This window comes from Aspergillus pseudotamarii (genome assembly GCF_009193445.1).
Source record: "Aspergillus pseudotamarii strain CBS 117625 unplaced genomic scaffold BDV38scaffold_24, whole genome shotgun sequence".
Taxonomy (NCBI): Eukaryota; Fungi; Ascomycota; class Eurotiomycetes; order Eurotiales; family Aspergillaceae; genus Aspergillus; species Aspergillus pseudotamarii.
Window position 1 is genome coordinate 57,964 of NW_022475038.1, and position 15,863 is coordinate 73,826.

At 46.6% G+C, this 15,863-nt stretch overlaps 4 protein-coding genes across 4 annotated transcripts; 2 read left to right on the plus strand and 2 right to left on the minus strand.

Moving 5' to 3' along the window:
• Nucleotides 1-6: 6 nt before the first annotated feature.
• BDV38DRAFT_80014 (bifunctional precorrin-2 dehydrogenase/sirohydrochlorin ferrochelatase MET8) lies at nt 7-1,315 on the minus strand. Its single transcript, XM_032063955.1, has 3 exons — nt 1,150-1,315; nt 592-1,073; nt 7-543 (listed from the first exon to the last, which is right to left on the minus strand). Exons 1-3 carry the CDS (start codon nt 1,243-1,245, stop codon nt 414-416), a joined length of 708 nt encoding a protein of 235 aa, XP_031913934.1. The 5' UTR covers nt 1,246-1,315; the 3' UTR covers nt 7-413.
• Nucleotides 1,316-1,318: 3 nt separating this feature from the next.
• On the plus strand, nt 1,319-3,544 carry BDV38DRAFT_80025 (ribose phosphate diphosphokinase subunit PRS1). The gene is made up of 5 exons (XM_032063956.1): nt 1,319-1,756; nt 1,820-1,829; nt 1,883-2,003; nt 2,075-3,129; nt 3,185-3,544. Exons 1-5 carry the CDS (start codon nt 1,498-1,500, stop codon nt 3,213-3,215), a joined length of 1,476 nt encoding a protein of 491 aa, XP_031913935.1. The 5' UTR covers nt 1,319-1,497; the 3' UTR covers nt 3,216-3,544.
• A 6,578-nt stretch (nt 3,545-10,122) lies between these two features.
• pldA (putative phospholipase PldA) lies at nt 10,123-13,497 on the minus strand. The gene is made up of 8 exons (XM_032054464.1): nt 13,351-13,497; nt 12,906-13,297; nt 12,702-12,854; nt 12,027-12,648; nt 11,716-11,976; nt 11,206-11,666; nt 10,608-11,156; nt 10,123-10,560 (listed from the first exon to the last, which is right to left on the minus strand). Exons 1-8 carry the CDS (start codon nt 13,397-13,399, stop codon nt 10,546-10,548), a joined length of 2,502 nt encoding a protein of 833 aa, XP_031913936.1. The 5' UTR covers nt 13,400-13,497; the 3' UTR covers nt 10,123-10,545.
• Nucleotides 13,498-13,611: 114 nt separating this feature from the next.
• On the plus strand, nt 13,612-15,743 carry BDV38DRAFT_245707 (DUF890 domain protein). Its single transcript, XM_032054465.1, has 11 exons — nt 13,612-13,801; nt 13,896-13,982; nt 14,055-14,102; nt 14,152-14,227; nt 14,291-14,301; nt 14,348-14,446; nt 14,499-14,572; nt 14,625-14,754; nt 14,807-14,897; nt 14,947-15,210; nt 15,262-15,743. Exons 2-11 carry the CDS (start codon nt 13,900-13,902, stop codon nt 15,673-15,675), a joined length of 1,290 nt encoding a protein of 429 aa, XP_031913937.1. The 5' UTR covers nt 13,612-13,801; nt 13,896-13,899; the 3' UTR covers nt 15,676-15,743.
• Nucleotides 15,744-15,863: the final 120 nt, after the last annotated feature.

Sequence of the window (15,863 nt, forward strand, 5' to 3'; positions counted from 1 at the left end):
CAAAAAATTCCATCCTAGAGACTACATACATTGCATCTTTCCCTTCAATATCCTAGTTCGGTCTCCAAGTGCCTCCTACGAAACACAGTATGACAACCACTTCCGGAGCAAAATGGAGCCATACTAAACCCAATTCTCGTAGGTTATAGGTGGCCAATTCTTAAGAAACATGCTGACTCCTTGTCAATAAGCAAAGGTCTGTAACGACTATCCGCTGAAAAGCTGCTGGATATCGAGGTTGACCACGGAGCCTCGGGACATGTACATAAATGCTTGCGCTATTATAAAAGGCACACGAGCTCCTTTCCACGGAGATAATCTTGGGTGAGGGATCATTCTCAGGCTTGGAGACTTCAGCCAATCTCAGTCTCACTGCCTGAACACGTCGGCTAGAGTGTATGCAAAGGTGGTGGTCAGTCTAACCGGACTTCATCGAATTTGGGGATCTTGCCGGACTCGTAATGGGCTAGGAGCTTGTCCATATCCTGGTCATTCATCTGGACAAGTTCACCCAGGCTCCAGGATTCACAAACTCCAGACATCCTAGGCAAAACGTCAGTAGAGGATTGTAAGGTATATTGAGCAACTCACCATTTCATCCTTTTAGGACCTTCCTCTGCGGTGGGAGCTACCCCCCTTAACTTTTTCCGCAATGTGCCCACGTTCTCTATTGCTGCGCCCATGTTGTCGGGGAGTGTTCCGGCGATTTGCTTTCGTACCATACTTGCAAGCTTAGGGCCATTTCCATTCGTGCTGACCATCACCTGTAGCGGACCATCCCGATGTACACTCCCGAAGTAGAAATCACATTCGGAAGGTACATCGGCGATGTTTGCGGGAATTCTCTTCTCTTTACACAGCTTCCATACACGGGTCGAGGCGTCTGGGTCGTCAATAGCACAGAGAACCATGTCTGCTCCTTCAAGGTCTGTTGGCTCGAAGTTCCGATCGATGTGAGATACTTGACCCTCGGAGACCCGAAATGCTACTTCATCATTGAGGCCAGAGGCAGGGCAGACAACTGTTACTTCGGCATCGGCGTTTAGGGCATGGAGTATGCGACCGGCGGCTACCTACGTTCAGCATGTAATCGGTCAAAAAGTATTCCAAAAATATATATAGCAGTAATTGCTAGCTAAAGGAGCTTACCTCACCACCTCCCACAACCAAGACATGTTTGCTTTTTACCTGCCAGGCAACAATAAGAGAGCCTCCTCCCTGGACTTCAGGAAATTTACGTGACATATTTGAGTTGGTGGAATTGGGCTTCGAGTATCAGGAAAGCGGGGTTTATCGAAGTGATGTTGGTGGGGACTTCGGTACGTGGTGCAACAAAACCCCGTGACGAAAAGCTCTAGCTACTTTTCTCTCTCCAAAAATTTTTTTTTCCTTTTCTTTCCCCTCGGTTGCTCATCGTGGGTTCCCCATCCTACCACCACCTTGACCCTTCCCCCAGTCGCTTTTCCATGTCTTATTCCAGCACATAATTGCATCACAATGCGGGGAGTACAGATTTTCTCTGGGACATCGCATCCCACACTTGCTAAGGTGGTCTGCGACCGGTTAGGGACTCAACCCGCCCGGGCAGACTTAGGTAAATTCGCCAATGGGGAGACAAGTGTGAACATTGGTGTCTCAGTACGGAACCAAGATGTCTATATTGTCCAGAGTGGCAGTGAGAAGATCAATGACAGTGTCATGGAACTCTTGATCATGATCTCTGCCTGCAAAGGAGGTTCTGCGAAGTCCATCACAGGTATGCTTTAACAAAACCTAGTCTTTGCTTAATTTTAGCTTGCTAACCTGCAACTTATTCTAGCGGTCATACCGTATGCTGCCTGCCTAGTTTGACTATCGCACAATTGATGCTGACCTAGCCGAGGTATTTCCCATACTCTCGCCAATCTAAAAAGAAGAGCCACCGTGGTGCGATCACCGCCCGCATGCTGGCAAATCTCCTCTCAGTTGCTGGAGTAGACCATGTGATAACATTGGACTTGCATGTGAGTCACAAAGCAGTTGGTGACAGTGTGGTGTCTTTTCCTGGACATATTTCTCATCAGGAAATATATAGGCATCCCAGATGCAGGGCTTCTTCGGCAAACCCGTGGACAACCTGTTTGCCGAACCCTATATCGCTCGTTGGATCCGCATGAATGTTCCTGGCTGGAAGGAGGCAGTCGTTGTCAGCAAGAATGCCGGGGGTACTAAGCGTGTTACTTCATTGGCGGACACCCTGAAGCTCAACTTCGGCATTGTCACTACCGATAGGCGGCGTCCCAAGATGAGTATGGCAATGACAGACAGCACGGTCTTCTTTGACTCTATAGATGAAGACTGCACGCCCGTCCAAAAAGAGGACGATCCGTTTGTGCTCCACGTACAGACTGGAAATCATGGCGATTCGCAAACCGAAGAGGTGCATAGGCTATCTGATAACATGGAATCATTGTTATCGGCAAATGCCTTGCTTCCGGACATTCTGACGGGTGCTCGACGCCCGTCAGAGTTAGAAGCTGCACACGGGTGTACAGATGTCCGAGTACACGACGTTATCACTGGGCGACTCGTAGAGGGTCACCTCGTCGATGATGATTATCCCCCAGTCGATTCTACACCTGCATCGGGAGACACTACCCCCGGGCATACTGTAGCAGAGAATGATTCTGTTCCTGATCAAATGATGGAATCGTTTGTCTCCAACACATCTTCTTTACCCGGTGACCATGCTCTTGGCGGCTCGTTTGATGCTGCCGAATCTTCTGATGAAGAAGGTAGTGTTGGGCGAGCTGTCGAGCGGGAGAAGACCATTACTTTCGTGGGCGACGTCCGTGACAGGACTGTGTTCATCGTCGATGACATGATTGACAAAAGCGGATCATGGATTGCTGCTGCAGAAACTGTTGTGAAGAAGGGTGGCGCTAGGAAGGTCTACTGCATCGCAACCCACGGACTCTTCGGGGACAAATCCCTTGAGCAAATGGAAGAATGCAACGCGATTGACTACATCGTAGTGACCAACACTTTCCCTATCTCGGAACAGATGGTTAAGAAGTCGAAGAAGTTGGTCGTCATCGATATATCGACTCTCATCTCAGAGAGCATTAGACGCCATCATTATGGTGAAAGGTAAGTTGACTCTTGAATCCACGGCTGTACTGGGAAATCCTAACGCTTGCTGAAGTGTTTCGGCACTTTTCCATCTGAACGACTAACGTGTATTCTTCAACTGCGCCTTTTTCTGAACCTATGCTTTTGGCGGGGGTAAAATCTCGCCACTGTACCCACTACGGTAAAACAAGAACATGACGCATTGATTGATGATGACTTCAAGCGAGTAACGACTTGAAAAATGATGAATTTCTTATCCTCTATACCAGATGGCGGTTACTTGCTTTCACTTGGCAGTCTTCTGCTTTATCCCGTACAATCATGGCCGTACATCTCCCATGATACCTTAGGTGGTTTCTTTCTAACGAGTTTCAAAACCTTTGCCCTATCCGGGCGTCGATTCAACATACTTATCTCAGCGTCGCACAAACGAGCATTCCAGATCTCACTTCAAATAGGAAGATCAGCCTCCTATAGCCACATATGACGTGGCTTTATCTTTGTCTTGTTACTTAATCGTGCCTTGATCTCACTGGCAAGCCAATAGTCGGCAAACCATACTTTTCACTATACCAGCGATGCAGTCCACTTTGGGTACTGCAGGAACATCTTGCAAACTCACAAGATTGTTCTTAACGGAGCGTTGGGAGAGCAAAATCGGTCCTGTCTCGCAATCTGCTTCTTGTGTCAATCGGCACGGAGGTAGTTAGCTGCAGGACTATCGAGGAATGAAGGCACCAGTTTCTGAAATTTTCGTATTTCATGGCTTCGGCCAGTGGAACCGGTGCAAGAGAACATCTCGAACATTTCTGTATTTGCATTTTTCGTAGTTTCAAATCTACATCGGAAATATATCTATTTTGTGCCAACCTGCCAAGTCCTTTCTTCCCTCTCTTTGGCTGCACAGTCTGTGTGTCTCCCGCCTTTGCGTACTTGAGTAAATTTTCGCGTCACTTTTTGTACTCCGCGGCTCTGGAATCCTTGGTTTAGCATTGGCACAAGTAATAGCCAAACTAGTTTTCGTTGCTTGGAGTCAAGTAGACAGTGGATTGGTTAGGTAGTCTGACTCCATTGGACTGTGCCGTTCTAGACTTTGGGCAGAGAACTGTTTATGTGACGTCGCACGGTAGACCTCAGCTCGATTGCTGTAGCGGTATATTCCGTACACTTAGCGGTTGAACGCAATCTGAATTTACGAGAAGCCGACTGATTCAATACAAGGTTGATCGGTATGCCTGCAAGCGATGTCATATACTGATCTTTGCTAGATGTAGATTCATAAGAGAATGTCTGACACGTCCAGTCATTCACTTGCTACAGCCATGTGGACACGAAATGTGTCCTCGAAGTAATGGAGTCCGTTTGAAACAGCGTCCCAACAAGACTCTATCTAAGAAGCACAGGAGCACCGAATGGTTGTTTCTAGGGCATCGGTGACCACAAACAAGATCATGAGAATTTATAAAGGCACGACACTATTATTTCGGGTATTACGACATGCTATCCTTAGTGTGAAAAGGGAGATTAGAGAAAAGAGACCTGTCCAGCACAAAAGTACCAGCGGGACGCGTGGGTCATTGTTCGAAAAGGAACCAACTCCGCGGGAGACGGAGGGAGACACTAACAAACCAACGTAACCTACCGAGACACAAGAATACGGCGGGGAAGAGGATCCGGTAGATCAGCGCAGAAGTCGACCAAAGGTTCGCCTTTCAAATTCCAACTAGGATGTCACTGTTACTCAATTGGGCAACGGGATCGGAAAGGATTACGACTAGCTCGCTTCCTCTATGAAGGTTCTAAGCGGGCATGAGTGAGGATAACCACTGTCGTTTCAGAAAAGGACCATCCTCGTGAGAATCCAAACAGCGTCTACGTACAACCCCAATGTGTCTCAATACGGCGACCGGCGTTAGGTACCTCGTTAGTCTCTACGACGGTTCGGCCTGAAGTGGGATTGATGGGATCTAGCGTCGTCCATGAGATGTCATCAATGGCCCTAGCGCTTTGGTGTGGAACACTGTCAGGTCCAAGAGGCTGGGTATCTGGGGCTTGGGACGCTGTGCGCACCGCGTGCGCATTTCTCTTGTCGGTTCGAGACCCGATTTTTCTTTTAGTCTTTTTTGTCCTGCCAAAGTCAGGTCGCGAGAACTGATGATTTGCTGACAATTTCGATCTACTCTTTTTAGTGGTACGACTACCAGCACCCCGGGCTAGATTTAGGGCCGAATTAGCTTGCAGGACGCAGCTAGTGGATGTCTTACAACTTCGGCTGCGCGCTGAGGAATCCCCTGTTTCCCGATTCTTGGAATTGGTCGACAGGTCAGTCTGCCGGATGTTAATTGACTGCCGGCTTTTTGGCTGGAGACATTTTACGACATGTTTGATGCCAATTGTTACCACCGCCCAACGAACGAGGTAAAGTGTCCGCCTCCACTACCCCTTTCTCGGGTCTCCGGGTGCACATCCTATGCGCTGGTGGCTTGTCCACACTAAGCTGGTAGTTAACTTCTATTCCCACTGGAAAGCCACCGACTCACGAACCTGGTTGGCGGGTCAGTGGATCCACTGCAATTGTCCGTCGTGATCAGCTAACTAAGATCGGCGCAAGAACCAGAGAGAGAGGTAAGGAAAAAAGAAAAAGAAAGAAAAAATAAAAAAAAAAAAATTCAAATTCGACAGAAAATGAATACGAGAGAAGAACTGGCGCCAGATTATGCAATAATCCAAAGTGAGATAACCTTTCTTGTCGTAAGCCATATCGACTATACTTCATAATGACTGACTAGTTCTGCTAGTCGTAGTCTTCTATAGGTGTGATTCACATACAAACATACATCGATATGCACTACATACATCCATACCTGCATGGGAATCTCACCTGAGGATGCATATCACGTGTCCGGAATGGGATGTATACTCCGGACGTCTCTGATTGCTTCCCCCCCAGAACACCTAAAAGGTTTCCCTGCATGGTCAGCATCTCACCGATTCATGGTGGATCACTTAAACTTCAGCCTAGGATGCTAAAAGACCGGGGGCCTCGGTAAAGGGGTGCCGGTGCAACTCGGTGATACGGTGGCTTTAACATGAACAAGGGAGACCCTTCTTCTACAAGCTTCCTGATGGGACAATGTGACACTGGGGTCGAGCCCAAACAAGTCAGATACGACCAACCATGATGTGGGATTGGGAATTGAGATTTCGGATACGAATGGCGAGAAAATTTAGAATTGACTTCTAAGTTCTTATCCGTCAAAAATCACTTGCCGAAAAAGATATCTCAGTTTTTAAAAAAGGAAAAAAGAACATAATAAATAAATTAAAACACATCAAGCCATGGAACTCGAGACATGAGAGGGACAGGGAGCAAGTGTGAGAGAGAAAATGAAGAAAGCTATTTGTCACATAAGTTTCGAGTTTGTTAGGTTACTCTGGCAATAATAATAATAATAATAATAATAATAATAATAAAAAGAATATACTACTAACACATGACTAATTATTGAAATAGAGAGAGGGGAAGTGGCTGGTGTATGGAGTTAAAAAAAAAAAAAAGAAAAGAAAAGAAAAATAATAAAATAAAATAAAATAAAAATGGAGGTAATATTTGCTATAAATACATTAAATTCAAGCTATCAAAAAGAAATTATACTCCGCCAGTATGGATCTTGGGAAAGATCTGCACGCCAAAAGTTCCCAATGCACTGGCACTGGGAAATCCTTCTTACTCCTCCAATCACCAGTGTCCGATGCTTTACTTTTAGGTCCAGATCCGTAGCCCTGGATATAACTGCGTAGAGTACCGATAGTCCTCTCGCCCTTGTCCGATCCCGGCTATCTCCATCGAATGATGATCTTCGAGATCTGCGACATCGTGAGCCCCAGACCTATCCTGAATATGGTAAGAGTAGCTCCAGGGTTCCCGGACTATCGCATAACTTTCCAGCTCCCCGGGCGCCCTCTAATACCCACTTTCTCTGGCCCACTGGCGATATATCACTTTACTGTCGACTGTTAAGTTCATGATGATTGGTCTCCTTCCCATTATTGTCTTCCATTGTTGGGTTCTCGCCAGCTTTCCCCATCAGTGGCTCTCTTTTTTTTCTTTTTCTTTTTCTTTTTCTTTTTCTTTTCTTTTTTTTTTTTTCCCTCTCTCCTACACTCGATCATCAGCTCACACACAGTTACTCTTTTCTCTTCAGTGTTCTACTTCCTTTTTCTTCTCTTTCCTTCCTACACATCTCCTCTATCACACTCAGGTTGCTCCACCCCACTAATGCTCCTTAGACAATAACCGGGTACTTGCATCACAATTCCAGAGTCATTCCATGCAGCTGGAGTTGCCCGGTCTGGACTTCAGGTCTTACCGTTTTCTGTACAGAAAGGTCATTCCGCAAGAAATGTGTTCAATGCGTCTTAGCAGACGATAACTCATCCCCAGTCCTAATTGAAAGCTCTCGCCTATATATATACTATGGAGCTTCTGCCAATTCGTCTCTACAACAGCATCTCCTTATTCCTCTCCAATCTACCTGCACCTCTGATCTTGCAACTTCTTAACTATCAAGTGAATACGACCTCCCTTATTCTTCTTCTTCATTCCTCGCAACAGACTCCCTAGGACTTGTTTTCAATTCCATCTTCGCTTGTTTCTAGAACCAAGTTCCAACGATTGTTCTTCGTGTGAACCAAGGTTCAGTGACCGAACCCAAAAAAACCTTCCCTTGACCCCGACTCGAACCTTACGTGACCTGCTACGGTAAGTTGACGTGGACCAAGCCTTTTTCTTAAAACATGTTGAACTAACATGTTCGGACAGCATCACCATGGCCAACCAATGCCCGGGACATGTTTTCGCTATTGTGCAGGCCACCAATGGGAACATCCTCACCTGGCGTTGTTCTGACTGCACATCGGGGCCATTTGTGGCCATCTGGCGCTGCAAGATCTGTAATCACTGCCGCTGTAACTCATGCCACACCGCAAAGGCATGAGTAGCGGTTACACTGTTCGCCATCGGGTCTGGTATACTTCGGTAAGTAGTACTACAAAGCGAGGGAGCGAATCCTGCTTTCCTTGTGTAACGAGAGGTTGAGGATCGACAGCTGACCCCTTCTTAGATTCAGATCCTTAAAGAAACGTTCTCGTTGCAGCAAAATCCCTGCGTGACAGCTGCAGGCGGCAACTCCCCTCCCATTCGCCTCACGAATTAACTTTTGTTCTCCCTTTTATGTCCTTAATTTTCTTCCTTCTTTCCCTCTCGCTGTCTCAGAAGCCTGCATTCCCACATTCTTGGTTTCGATCCAGAGCACGAATTAACCTCGACGGATCCTTCTCCCGGGTGAAAGGCAACCAATCAGCGTGGTTCCTGGAGTCAGATTGAATGTCTGATCGTCGATCCGCCAAGAAAAAAAGGGTGACCGATCAAGGCTCGAGCGAGCGGCCCCGAATCCTTTCCCCTCTCTCATCTTCTCTTTCTCTCCTCTCTGATACGCATCCCTTGATGAAGCTGGTTTTCTTCAGCAAGCATGGGCCTGGAGTCAAGGTTCTGGGACAAAACCAAAAGGCAATCTCCCAGGAAAAAGTTGGCCACGGGCATTTTCGGCTTCGACATACCCTAATCACCTACGACCGTGTTTGTGTTATTATGTTTCCTCTTTACTTGTTTTTGGTGCCTCTTAAGAATGCATCTAGAAGATAGAAACCCAATGCGGCAACGCAAAAATCCAATCTACTACTTAATTTACCTCTTTAATGCCCACCCTATTCCTGGAATATAAGCGTTAGTAGCTAATCAGTTAGTTACATGGCCATCCCGCGTCTCATCCTCCAACGTCACACGTGAAGGTAAGCTGTAACACCTCTCATAAATAGTAGGAGGCTATTATATCCCCCCCAAGGATATATAACAGGACCACGCCATTCTCCACTTTCTAGCGGGTAATGAAGTCACCACTACTCCTATCATACCATACCAGGAAACTTCCGATTCCATTGTACGACCTAGTACGACGGGTTTGGGGGAAAGAGAGAGTACCACTGAAGTAAAACTGCAACCTCCGGGACAAAGTAGCTCCAACGAACCTCTCTGGTTTGACTTTGGCTAGGAAGAAAGAGTAGAAAAAAAGAAATATTATGGATACAGGGGGAAAAAGGAACACCTATAAACTCAATTCGAGAGGCGTTCGTTATGCGGCGGGAACGCTTTTCCGTTCGCTCAGGCCTCCCTTATCTAAATAAACAAATATCCTAACGGGGGTTATTGGGTGAACTAAGATGGCTTTAATGCACAATTTGTAACGGTTTTTATTTTTATTTTTGTTATCCTTTTCTTTTTCTTTTCCATAGGTTCCCATTTCTCATTCACCCGGATCAAAACTGGGTTTGGGAATTCTTTCTTTGATGGGTTGGTTTCTTTTTCTTTTGTTTTCTTTCTTTTGATGCAAAGTTGGTTAGCTGTTAACTTGTTGGTAAAATAAAAGTATGTTCTTTCCCCGAAAAGGAGAATGAGGTAGACATGGTTTAGGCTAAGCATTGTTACAAAGGGGTCCAGTTGGACCGGTGGATGTGAGGTCGTTAACCTAGCGTGCGTGGACCTTTGTGTGCTTGTGTGCATGGGGAAGGCAAGGTCTTCCCGGTGGTTTTTGTTGGACTGAGCGACGCAGGGAGTTTCAGTTTGCATCCTGCCGGGAAAGAGCTCCTTTGTTGGATGAGTGGGAGTTAGGGGGAGTTGATGGTCATGGGACTAGCTGTTGTTGCGAGGGTGCTTTCTTTTTCTCTTCCTTTTATTTTATTTAGTTATTCTTATTTTTGGCTTTTATTTTTAATGGGTCCTGAAGGTTTGGATCGGAGTGGCCGTCTGGGGTGATCGTCGATACTGGCTTAGTGTTGGGATTTATATTGGGAAAGTTTATTTCTGGGGTTTTGCCTATAATAGGTCTAGGGTGTTGGTTGAGAGATGAGTTATATGTGCTTTGAGATGTATATGAAATACTACGGTATATGTATTATGTACTCCGTAGAAGGCTTGAGATCGGCCTGAGCTCTTATATGCTGATCATACGATACTAACGAGCGGTATACTCGGCCGGGCTTCGAAGACTGTTCTAGAATTTGGAAGATTCGAGGAAGATCATAGTTTACCGAATTCAATCATGTCATAGCTATAGCCTGACCACTTGTGTTGTGCATCGTGAAAATCTTCTTGCGAAGCACGGTAAATCACTTATGAATCGCGCTTCTTACACATATTTCAAGATATCAAAATCGCCTTAGTTTCGTCAAGGATAATGCGAAAAGGGAAGCGGAACTTTCTATGCCAATATGTAGCTTTTGCTACGATTAGTGCCAACGCTGGACCCGTGTGCATTGACTTTGGGAGAGATTACCATCATCAAATAAACCCGGAAAGTAATTTCCAAACAAGAGAAATCAGGTATAGATACTCTGTTCCCCATTAGTAAATCTCTCGTTTATATCGATCGATCGCTTACCTCGGTGATCTGGTTAACCTGCAGCCCGGGCTCGGCCATATTAGCGTCTTCCAAGAACCGAAGAGGCATCCAAACTAAATGACCCTTGATCTTGTCCAACTTCTCCCGAACTTCCTTGATAGGCACAAACGGGTCATGCAAGTGTCCCTGCTTCTCGTTGACACCGTTTCTGAATTTGTCATATTGCTCGAAATTCTTGATGTTGTCGTCCGGATCGGCGCGGAAGAGCTGTCGATACAGTTCGGTGTTGGTAGTGGCCCGTCCGGTCCACATCTCCCAGAGCGGGTCACTCATAGGATCCATAACAAAACTGTTCTCAGGTCCCTCAAGTATCTGGTTCATGCAAACATTTGGTGGCTGCGCATTGGGGCTTTGCGAAGCGTCATAATCCTGTGCTGGGAGTAGCCCAAGGTGTTCCCTCCAGAGCTGCCGCCGGAGTGTAGCGGCTAGGCGACCGGCCTTATACGGCTTGCCATCCATCATGCTGTCAATGAAGTCCTGATCCTCCACAACGATAGCCAGTTCGCTGTCGTGATATCCAAGTTGCGACTGGAAGGGTTAGCTATGTCTCGGTAACTTTAAATCAGAAGAAACCTACCCGATCGTTGATGTTGGCACTGCCGCAAATAGCAATTCTGTCATCTACAATGCACACCTTTCCATGGACATAAAGTTCCTCCTGGACAAAGTTTTCCCTTTCATCTTCCGCTTCACCCTCCCAGGGCTCATCAGACATCCTGCCACCGTTTAGCATAGTCGTGTGGGCAACCGTATCCTTGCTGGAGGGTTTGTATTCGGATCTGTGACGCTCGGCCTGCTCCTCATATCGCTCCAACTTTGCAAGCCGCTCTTCTCTTTCTTTCTGTGCGTCTTCATAGCCAACTTCGCCTTTATCTCCCTCTTTACCAATGGAAGGATGAACACTGTCACTCATGATGGACTCCGCAATTCCACGTTGGATATCATTGTATGTCACTCCCGCTTCCTTCTCTAGTGCTTCTAGAGCAGGGGTTTTGTTGATACGGTCATACGCGCGCAGATTGAAAACAAAGATGTGTTCTTCGCCGGTTAGTAATCGTGATAATAGGAACAGAGGTAGACCACTCACGTTCAGGATCGATGTTGTGGTGCCTGAGTTGGCCGAAGATCGAGTGCTCGCCACGATTGATCGACTTATACTGGTAATCCATGATCGCCCGGGTGCCTGTTGCTTCAGTCTGTCTAAGATCTCCTGCAAATCCAGGAATGGCCGGAATCACGATGATCACCCGGAACTTTCTTCCTTCCCTGGCTGCACTGACGCAAGCATCGACGATGGCCTGTCCAATGGTATTGAGTATAGGTTTCTGTTGATCTCCAGTGGCCGTGACTAACAGAATCAGTAAATTTAATAGAGAAAGAGGAGCAAGTTGAACGTACTGAAAAATTGATTCTCAATGTAGACGTAGTGCTTAGCGTTGCTGATGATCTCCTTATAAGCGTTCTGGATACTATGCTCAGTCAGGATACCGCTACTCCAGTCAGCACTGCTGCGCACAATCTGTGCCCGCGCACTGCCTTGGGCTCCACGGGGCTTCGAGGTTAGAGGAGCATAAGGATGCTGAACGTAGTCACCACAGGGGTACTTAGGCCGCTGCACAGCGACCAGGTCCTCATCTTCACCGAGGCGGCCCTCCAGCATCAGCCAATCAACATTTTTATCACGCTTGTACTTATCACGCTTGATGAAGTTCCAACGTAGGACAAAGTGCTCGGCAATATCATAGACACAGTCACCCACAAGACCCATGGCCACGTCATGCCAGGGCATTCGGCCATATTCCACCTTACTGAGTTCGTTCGCTTGCCATTGTGCAACACTCTGAAAATCCATGATGCGATTGTTGTTAAAATCCTGTCCTGGAAAGACCTCGTCCTTCATATTCGATGGATGAACGTCAGCCAGAGGATGCTGGTTAGCATCCCATCTTCCAAAGCACAAATCGATGCCTCCAATGAATGCCAGGGCATAGTCAATAACAATAAACTTCTCGTGATGGGCCTTATCATCATCAGTTTCTCGGCCGTTAAACATGTTTAGATGCATTAGCTCACCCAGTACAATGTCATGTCAGCTGCATTCTCAAAGATGTTGTGATCTGGATGCCGCAGGATCTTGATGTTTCCATGGCCAGGAGTACCTTCTGGGCAGAGATTGCGCAACGCGTGTTTCGTATGGGCCGAGTTGCAGGTCAGTGCTTGGTTGACCTGACTTTATAAGTGACTGGACGTTTTTCAACGTAATTGAAAAAGACTGACCTCCTTGTATACAATCACGTAGATCTTCACTCCCGCTTCCGCACGGCGCTTGAGCACCTGGTCCAGTCGCCATTCCAGTGTCTGATACGCCGGTCTGCGTAGAAATAACTCTGGGGAAAGCCACCAGTCTTCGATGTAGATGACCTCCTTCGCATTTTCGAGAGCGATGGAAACAGCCCAAAGATAGTCTAGCGCGTCAACATACCACTTCACCTTGTTGCCTTCCCGAATCGGAGCGAAGGATTTGAAGCGATGGGATTCGGCAATTGCTGTTCTTTTTTTGTCGGTTTCTTGTTCGTGCGCTTCGTCATGACGGTGATTCGGGTTGACAATGTTGAAGAATTTGCCAACCTTATGCTTGAAGTGGTGTGCCTCCTCTACAATGTTGGTATCTATCGGACCCTCTAGTCAGTTCGTTCGTAGCAAATTGGTGGATAGGATTGACCTTTCAATGAGTCCTCCAACGACTGGATCCTTTCCTTGAACTTGTCCATTGCGACACTCTACAACAACGCCCTTGGGGAATTAAATTGGGAAAAAAGAAAAAGAAAGAAAGACCCAACGTGGGGAGTTGTAGTGCAGCCAGGCAGCCAAGTGTTCCTGAAAAAGTGGGCTCTGTTCCAATGAACAATGATTGAGGGGTACGTATGCGCCGAGCCTCCAATGACATCACATTGTTTGGCTTTTAGCCTTACCAAATTAAATTCTTGAGCTTGCGATCTCGTCACCTGATGTGTCCCTCCGCGAATCCACACACTAAAATAGTGTCCTACGGAAGTTGCGGAACCTCGCAATTACAATTCCTGGACGTATTCGATAAGCGAGCCGCTCCTTGGTGTCTCGAACATCGCCGGTACGCCCCACCCTCGCTGAACAGAATCATTCAAAGTTAGTGGGTACGTTCCCAATGGTTATAGAATCATTTATGCCTGAGTCCTATAATATGTAGTAAAGCTCGCAACAATGATATACTGACCAGTTTCCATGTAGCACCATGAGGGCAATTCGCAATAACATCTACAAGGATGACGTCGACTTCGCTACCCTTGCACTGCAATCACCTGAGTTCGCGAAGTAGTAAGTCTAGCTTTATTGAACCAGAAGTTTGGAGGTTTCACGTTCCTAGGCGACCATACTGAGATGTCACAGTCTGAAACCAAATAGTCAATTGGATTTCAGTGATCCGGATGCTGTCCGGTAAGATCTACAATCGGTGGGGTTTGGTTTTTCGATTAACTTTCAATAGTCAATTAAGCAAAAGTCTCTTGCAACGAGACTTTGGTCTTAATGTTCACATTCCGGAAAATAGGTTATGCCCACCGGTATGTACCAGCTAGTGTACTTCTACATCTATTTCTACACATTGGAACTGACAGCAGTTGCAGGTTCCAAACAGGTGCGCCATGGCCCCAAGTATGAATTTCCATTCCTAATAATGTCAGGTTAAATTATATTCTATGGTTGCAAAGCCTCTTGGACACTACTGGAAAGGAATACCGTGATGACTACGACCCTGATAGAAAGGTTGTCGGCCTTGACATGTACTGCTTCACTCCATTATCAAGCTGGGTAGAATCGATCTAACTTCCACAGAGGAACAGGATGCTGCAGCATATACCCGCTTCTTGGCTGTTCTGTTAGGCCACAATGGAATTTTATCGCAACAGGTAACATTGACTGCATGAAAGATGAATAACATAACACTAACGGATACGTTAGACATCGATGATGATAATATACGAACGTCTCGAGAGGCCGTGTCTGGGAATAAGTTAGAGTCTCGAATTCGCATTGCCAAGACTGATCCCAGTGGTGCTCTCATTCCCCTGAATAAGCTCAAAGTCGAAGGGTATGTAGATCTGCAGATAAGTTATGTACTTCTGTTCCTAATGTGATTAAAGCCTTGATTTCACAATGTGCAACCCTCCATTCTATACATCGCGTGAGGAGCTAGTGTCCTCAGCGCAGGCAAAAGAACGGCCACCATTTTCTGTAAGCCACATAACCCAACGCTTAGATCATGCACTTACACTAGATACAGGCGTGCACCGGTGCAGAAGTAGAAATGGTTACCCAAGGAGGGGAAGTTGCATTCGTGTCGCGCATGATCGAAGAAAGCCTCGAGCTCCGCCAGAAAGTCCTATGGTATACGTCAATGCTGGGAAAACTGAGTAGTGTCTCTATACTGGTCGAGAAACTCATTGGATATGGCAATCACAACTATGCGGTCACGGAGTTTGTACAGGGCTCTAAGACTAGGAGATGGGCGATAGCATGGTCGTGGGGTGATCTTCGCCCTTCTGTGGTATGTCTCGCTCATTCACACATGTATTCCGTATGGTACTGATAGAGACAGGACGTGGCGAGATCAATCACGACTTTTCCAAAACACCTTCTCCCATTCCCGTCGGAATACGTCTTCAATATTCCCCACGGCTCTATCGACCATGCAAGTCAAAAACTTGATAAGGAGCTCGCTTCTCTTCCTCTCCAATGGCTCTGGCGCAATAACTTAGCCGTGGGCGTTGGGTTCGCCCTGGAAAATGTGTGGTCGCGCCAGGCGCGTAGGAAGTTGAAAGGTTCGGCTGGTGCAATGCAAAGTATAGATGTAGATGGCAGTAGAGCAGCATTGGGATTCAAAGTGCATCTGAGGAAAGAAGGCATCGAGGAGAAAGGCATTCGAGTACTGATAAGATGGCTCAAGGGTACAGATTCGGTTTTGTTCGAGAGCTTCTGTGGCATGGTGAAGAGGAAGCTTGAGGGCAGGTAAGAGGATGCAAAATAAATTCAATTGTTATTAGCGCTCTCGGTCACGGATCCTCTCCAGATAATCCTCAATAGTAAGGAAAACTAGATGAGCTACATTATCTTCACCCGAGTAGCGTCGGAGATTAACGAGAGTGCAGCCTTCCCAATTTCAACGTATGTAGTTTTATGACTCAATGAAAAGACCGGCCG

What these genes read in the sequence shown, in the direction of transcription:
- BDV38DRAFT_80014 (XM_032063955.1), bottom strand. Translation starts at nt 1,245, where the DNA reads ATGTCACGTAAATTTCCTGAAGTCCAGGGAGGAGGCTCTCTTATTGTT. An exon ending in TGGTTGTGGGAGGTGGTGAG is followed by an intron (nt 1,074 to 1,149) that starts GTAAGCTCCTTT and finishes TGCTGAACGTAG; the next exon opens with GTAGCCGCCGGTCGCATACT. An exon ending in GGTCCTAAAAGGATGAAATG is followed by an intron (nt 544 to 591) that starts GTGAGTTGCTCA and finishes CGTTTTGCCTAG; the next exon opens with GATGTCTGGAGTTTGTGAAT.
- BDV38DRAFT_80025 (XM_032063956.1), top strand. Translation starts at nt 1,498, where the DNA reads ATGCGGGGAGTACAGATTTTCTCTGGGACATCGCATCCCACACTTGCT. An exon ending in TGATAACATTGGACTTGCAT is followed by an intron (nt 2,004 to 2,074) that starts GTGAGTCACAAA and finishes GGAAATATATAG; the next exon opens with GCATCCCAGATGCAGGGCTT. An exon ending in CGCCATCATTATGGTGAAAG is followed by an intron (nt 3,130 to 3,184) that starts GTAAGTTGACTC and finishes CGCTTGCTGAAG; the next exon opens with TGTTTCGGCACTTTTCCATC.
- pldA (XM_032054464.1), bottom strand. Translation starts at nt 13,399, where the DNA reads ATGGACAAGTTCAAGGAAAGGATCCAGTCGTTGGAGGACTCATTGAAA. An exon ending in CCACAACATCGATCCTGAAC is followed by an intron (nt 11,667 to 11,715) that starts GTGAGTGGTCTA and finishes TAACCGGCGAAG; the next exon opens with AACACATCTTTGTTTTCAAT. An exon ending in GTGCCAACATCAACGATCGG is followed by an intron (nt 11,157 to 11,205) that starts GTAGGTTTCTTC and finishes TAACCCTTCCAG; the next exon opens with TCGCAACTTGGATATCACGA.
- BDV38DRAFT_245707 (XM_032054465.1), top strand. Translation starts at nt 13,900, where the DNA reads ATGAGGGCAATTCGCAATAACATCTACAAGGATGACGTCGACTTCGCT. An exon ending in ATGGAATTTTATCGCAACAG is followed by an intron (nt 14,573 to 14,624) that starts GTAACATTGACT and finishes CGGATACGTTAG; the next exon opens with ACATCGATGATGATAATATA. An exon ending in AAGAACGGCCACCATTTTCT is followed by an intron (nt 14,898 to 14,946) that starts GTAAGCCACATA and finishes CACTAGATACAG; the next exon opens with GCGTGCACCGGTGCAGAAGT.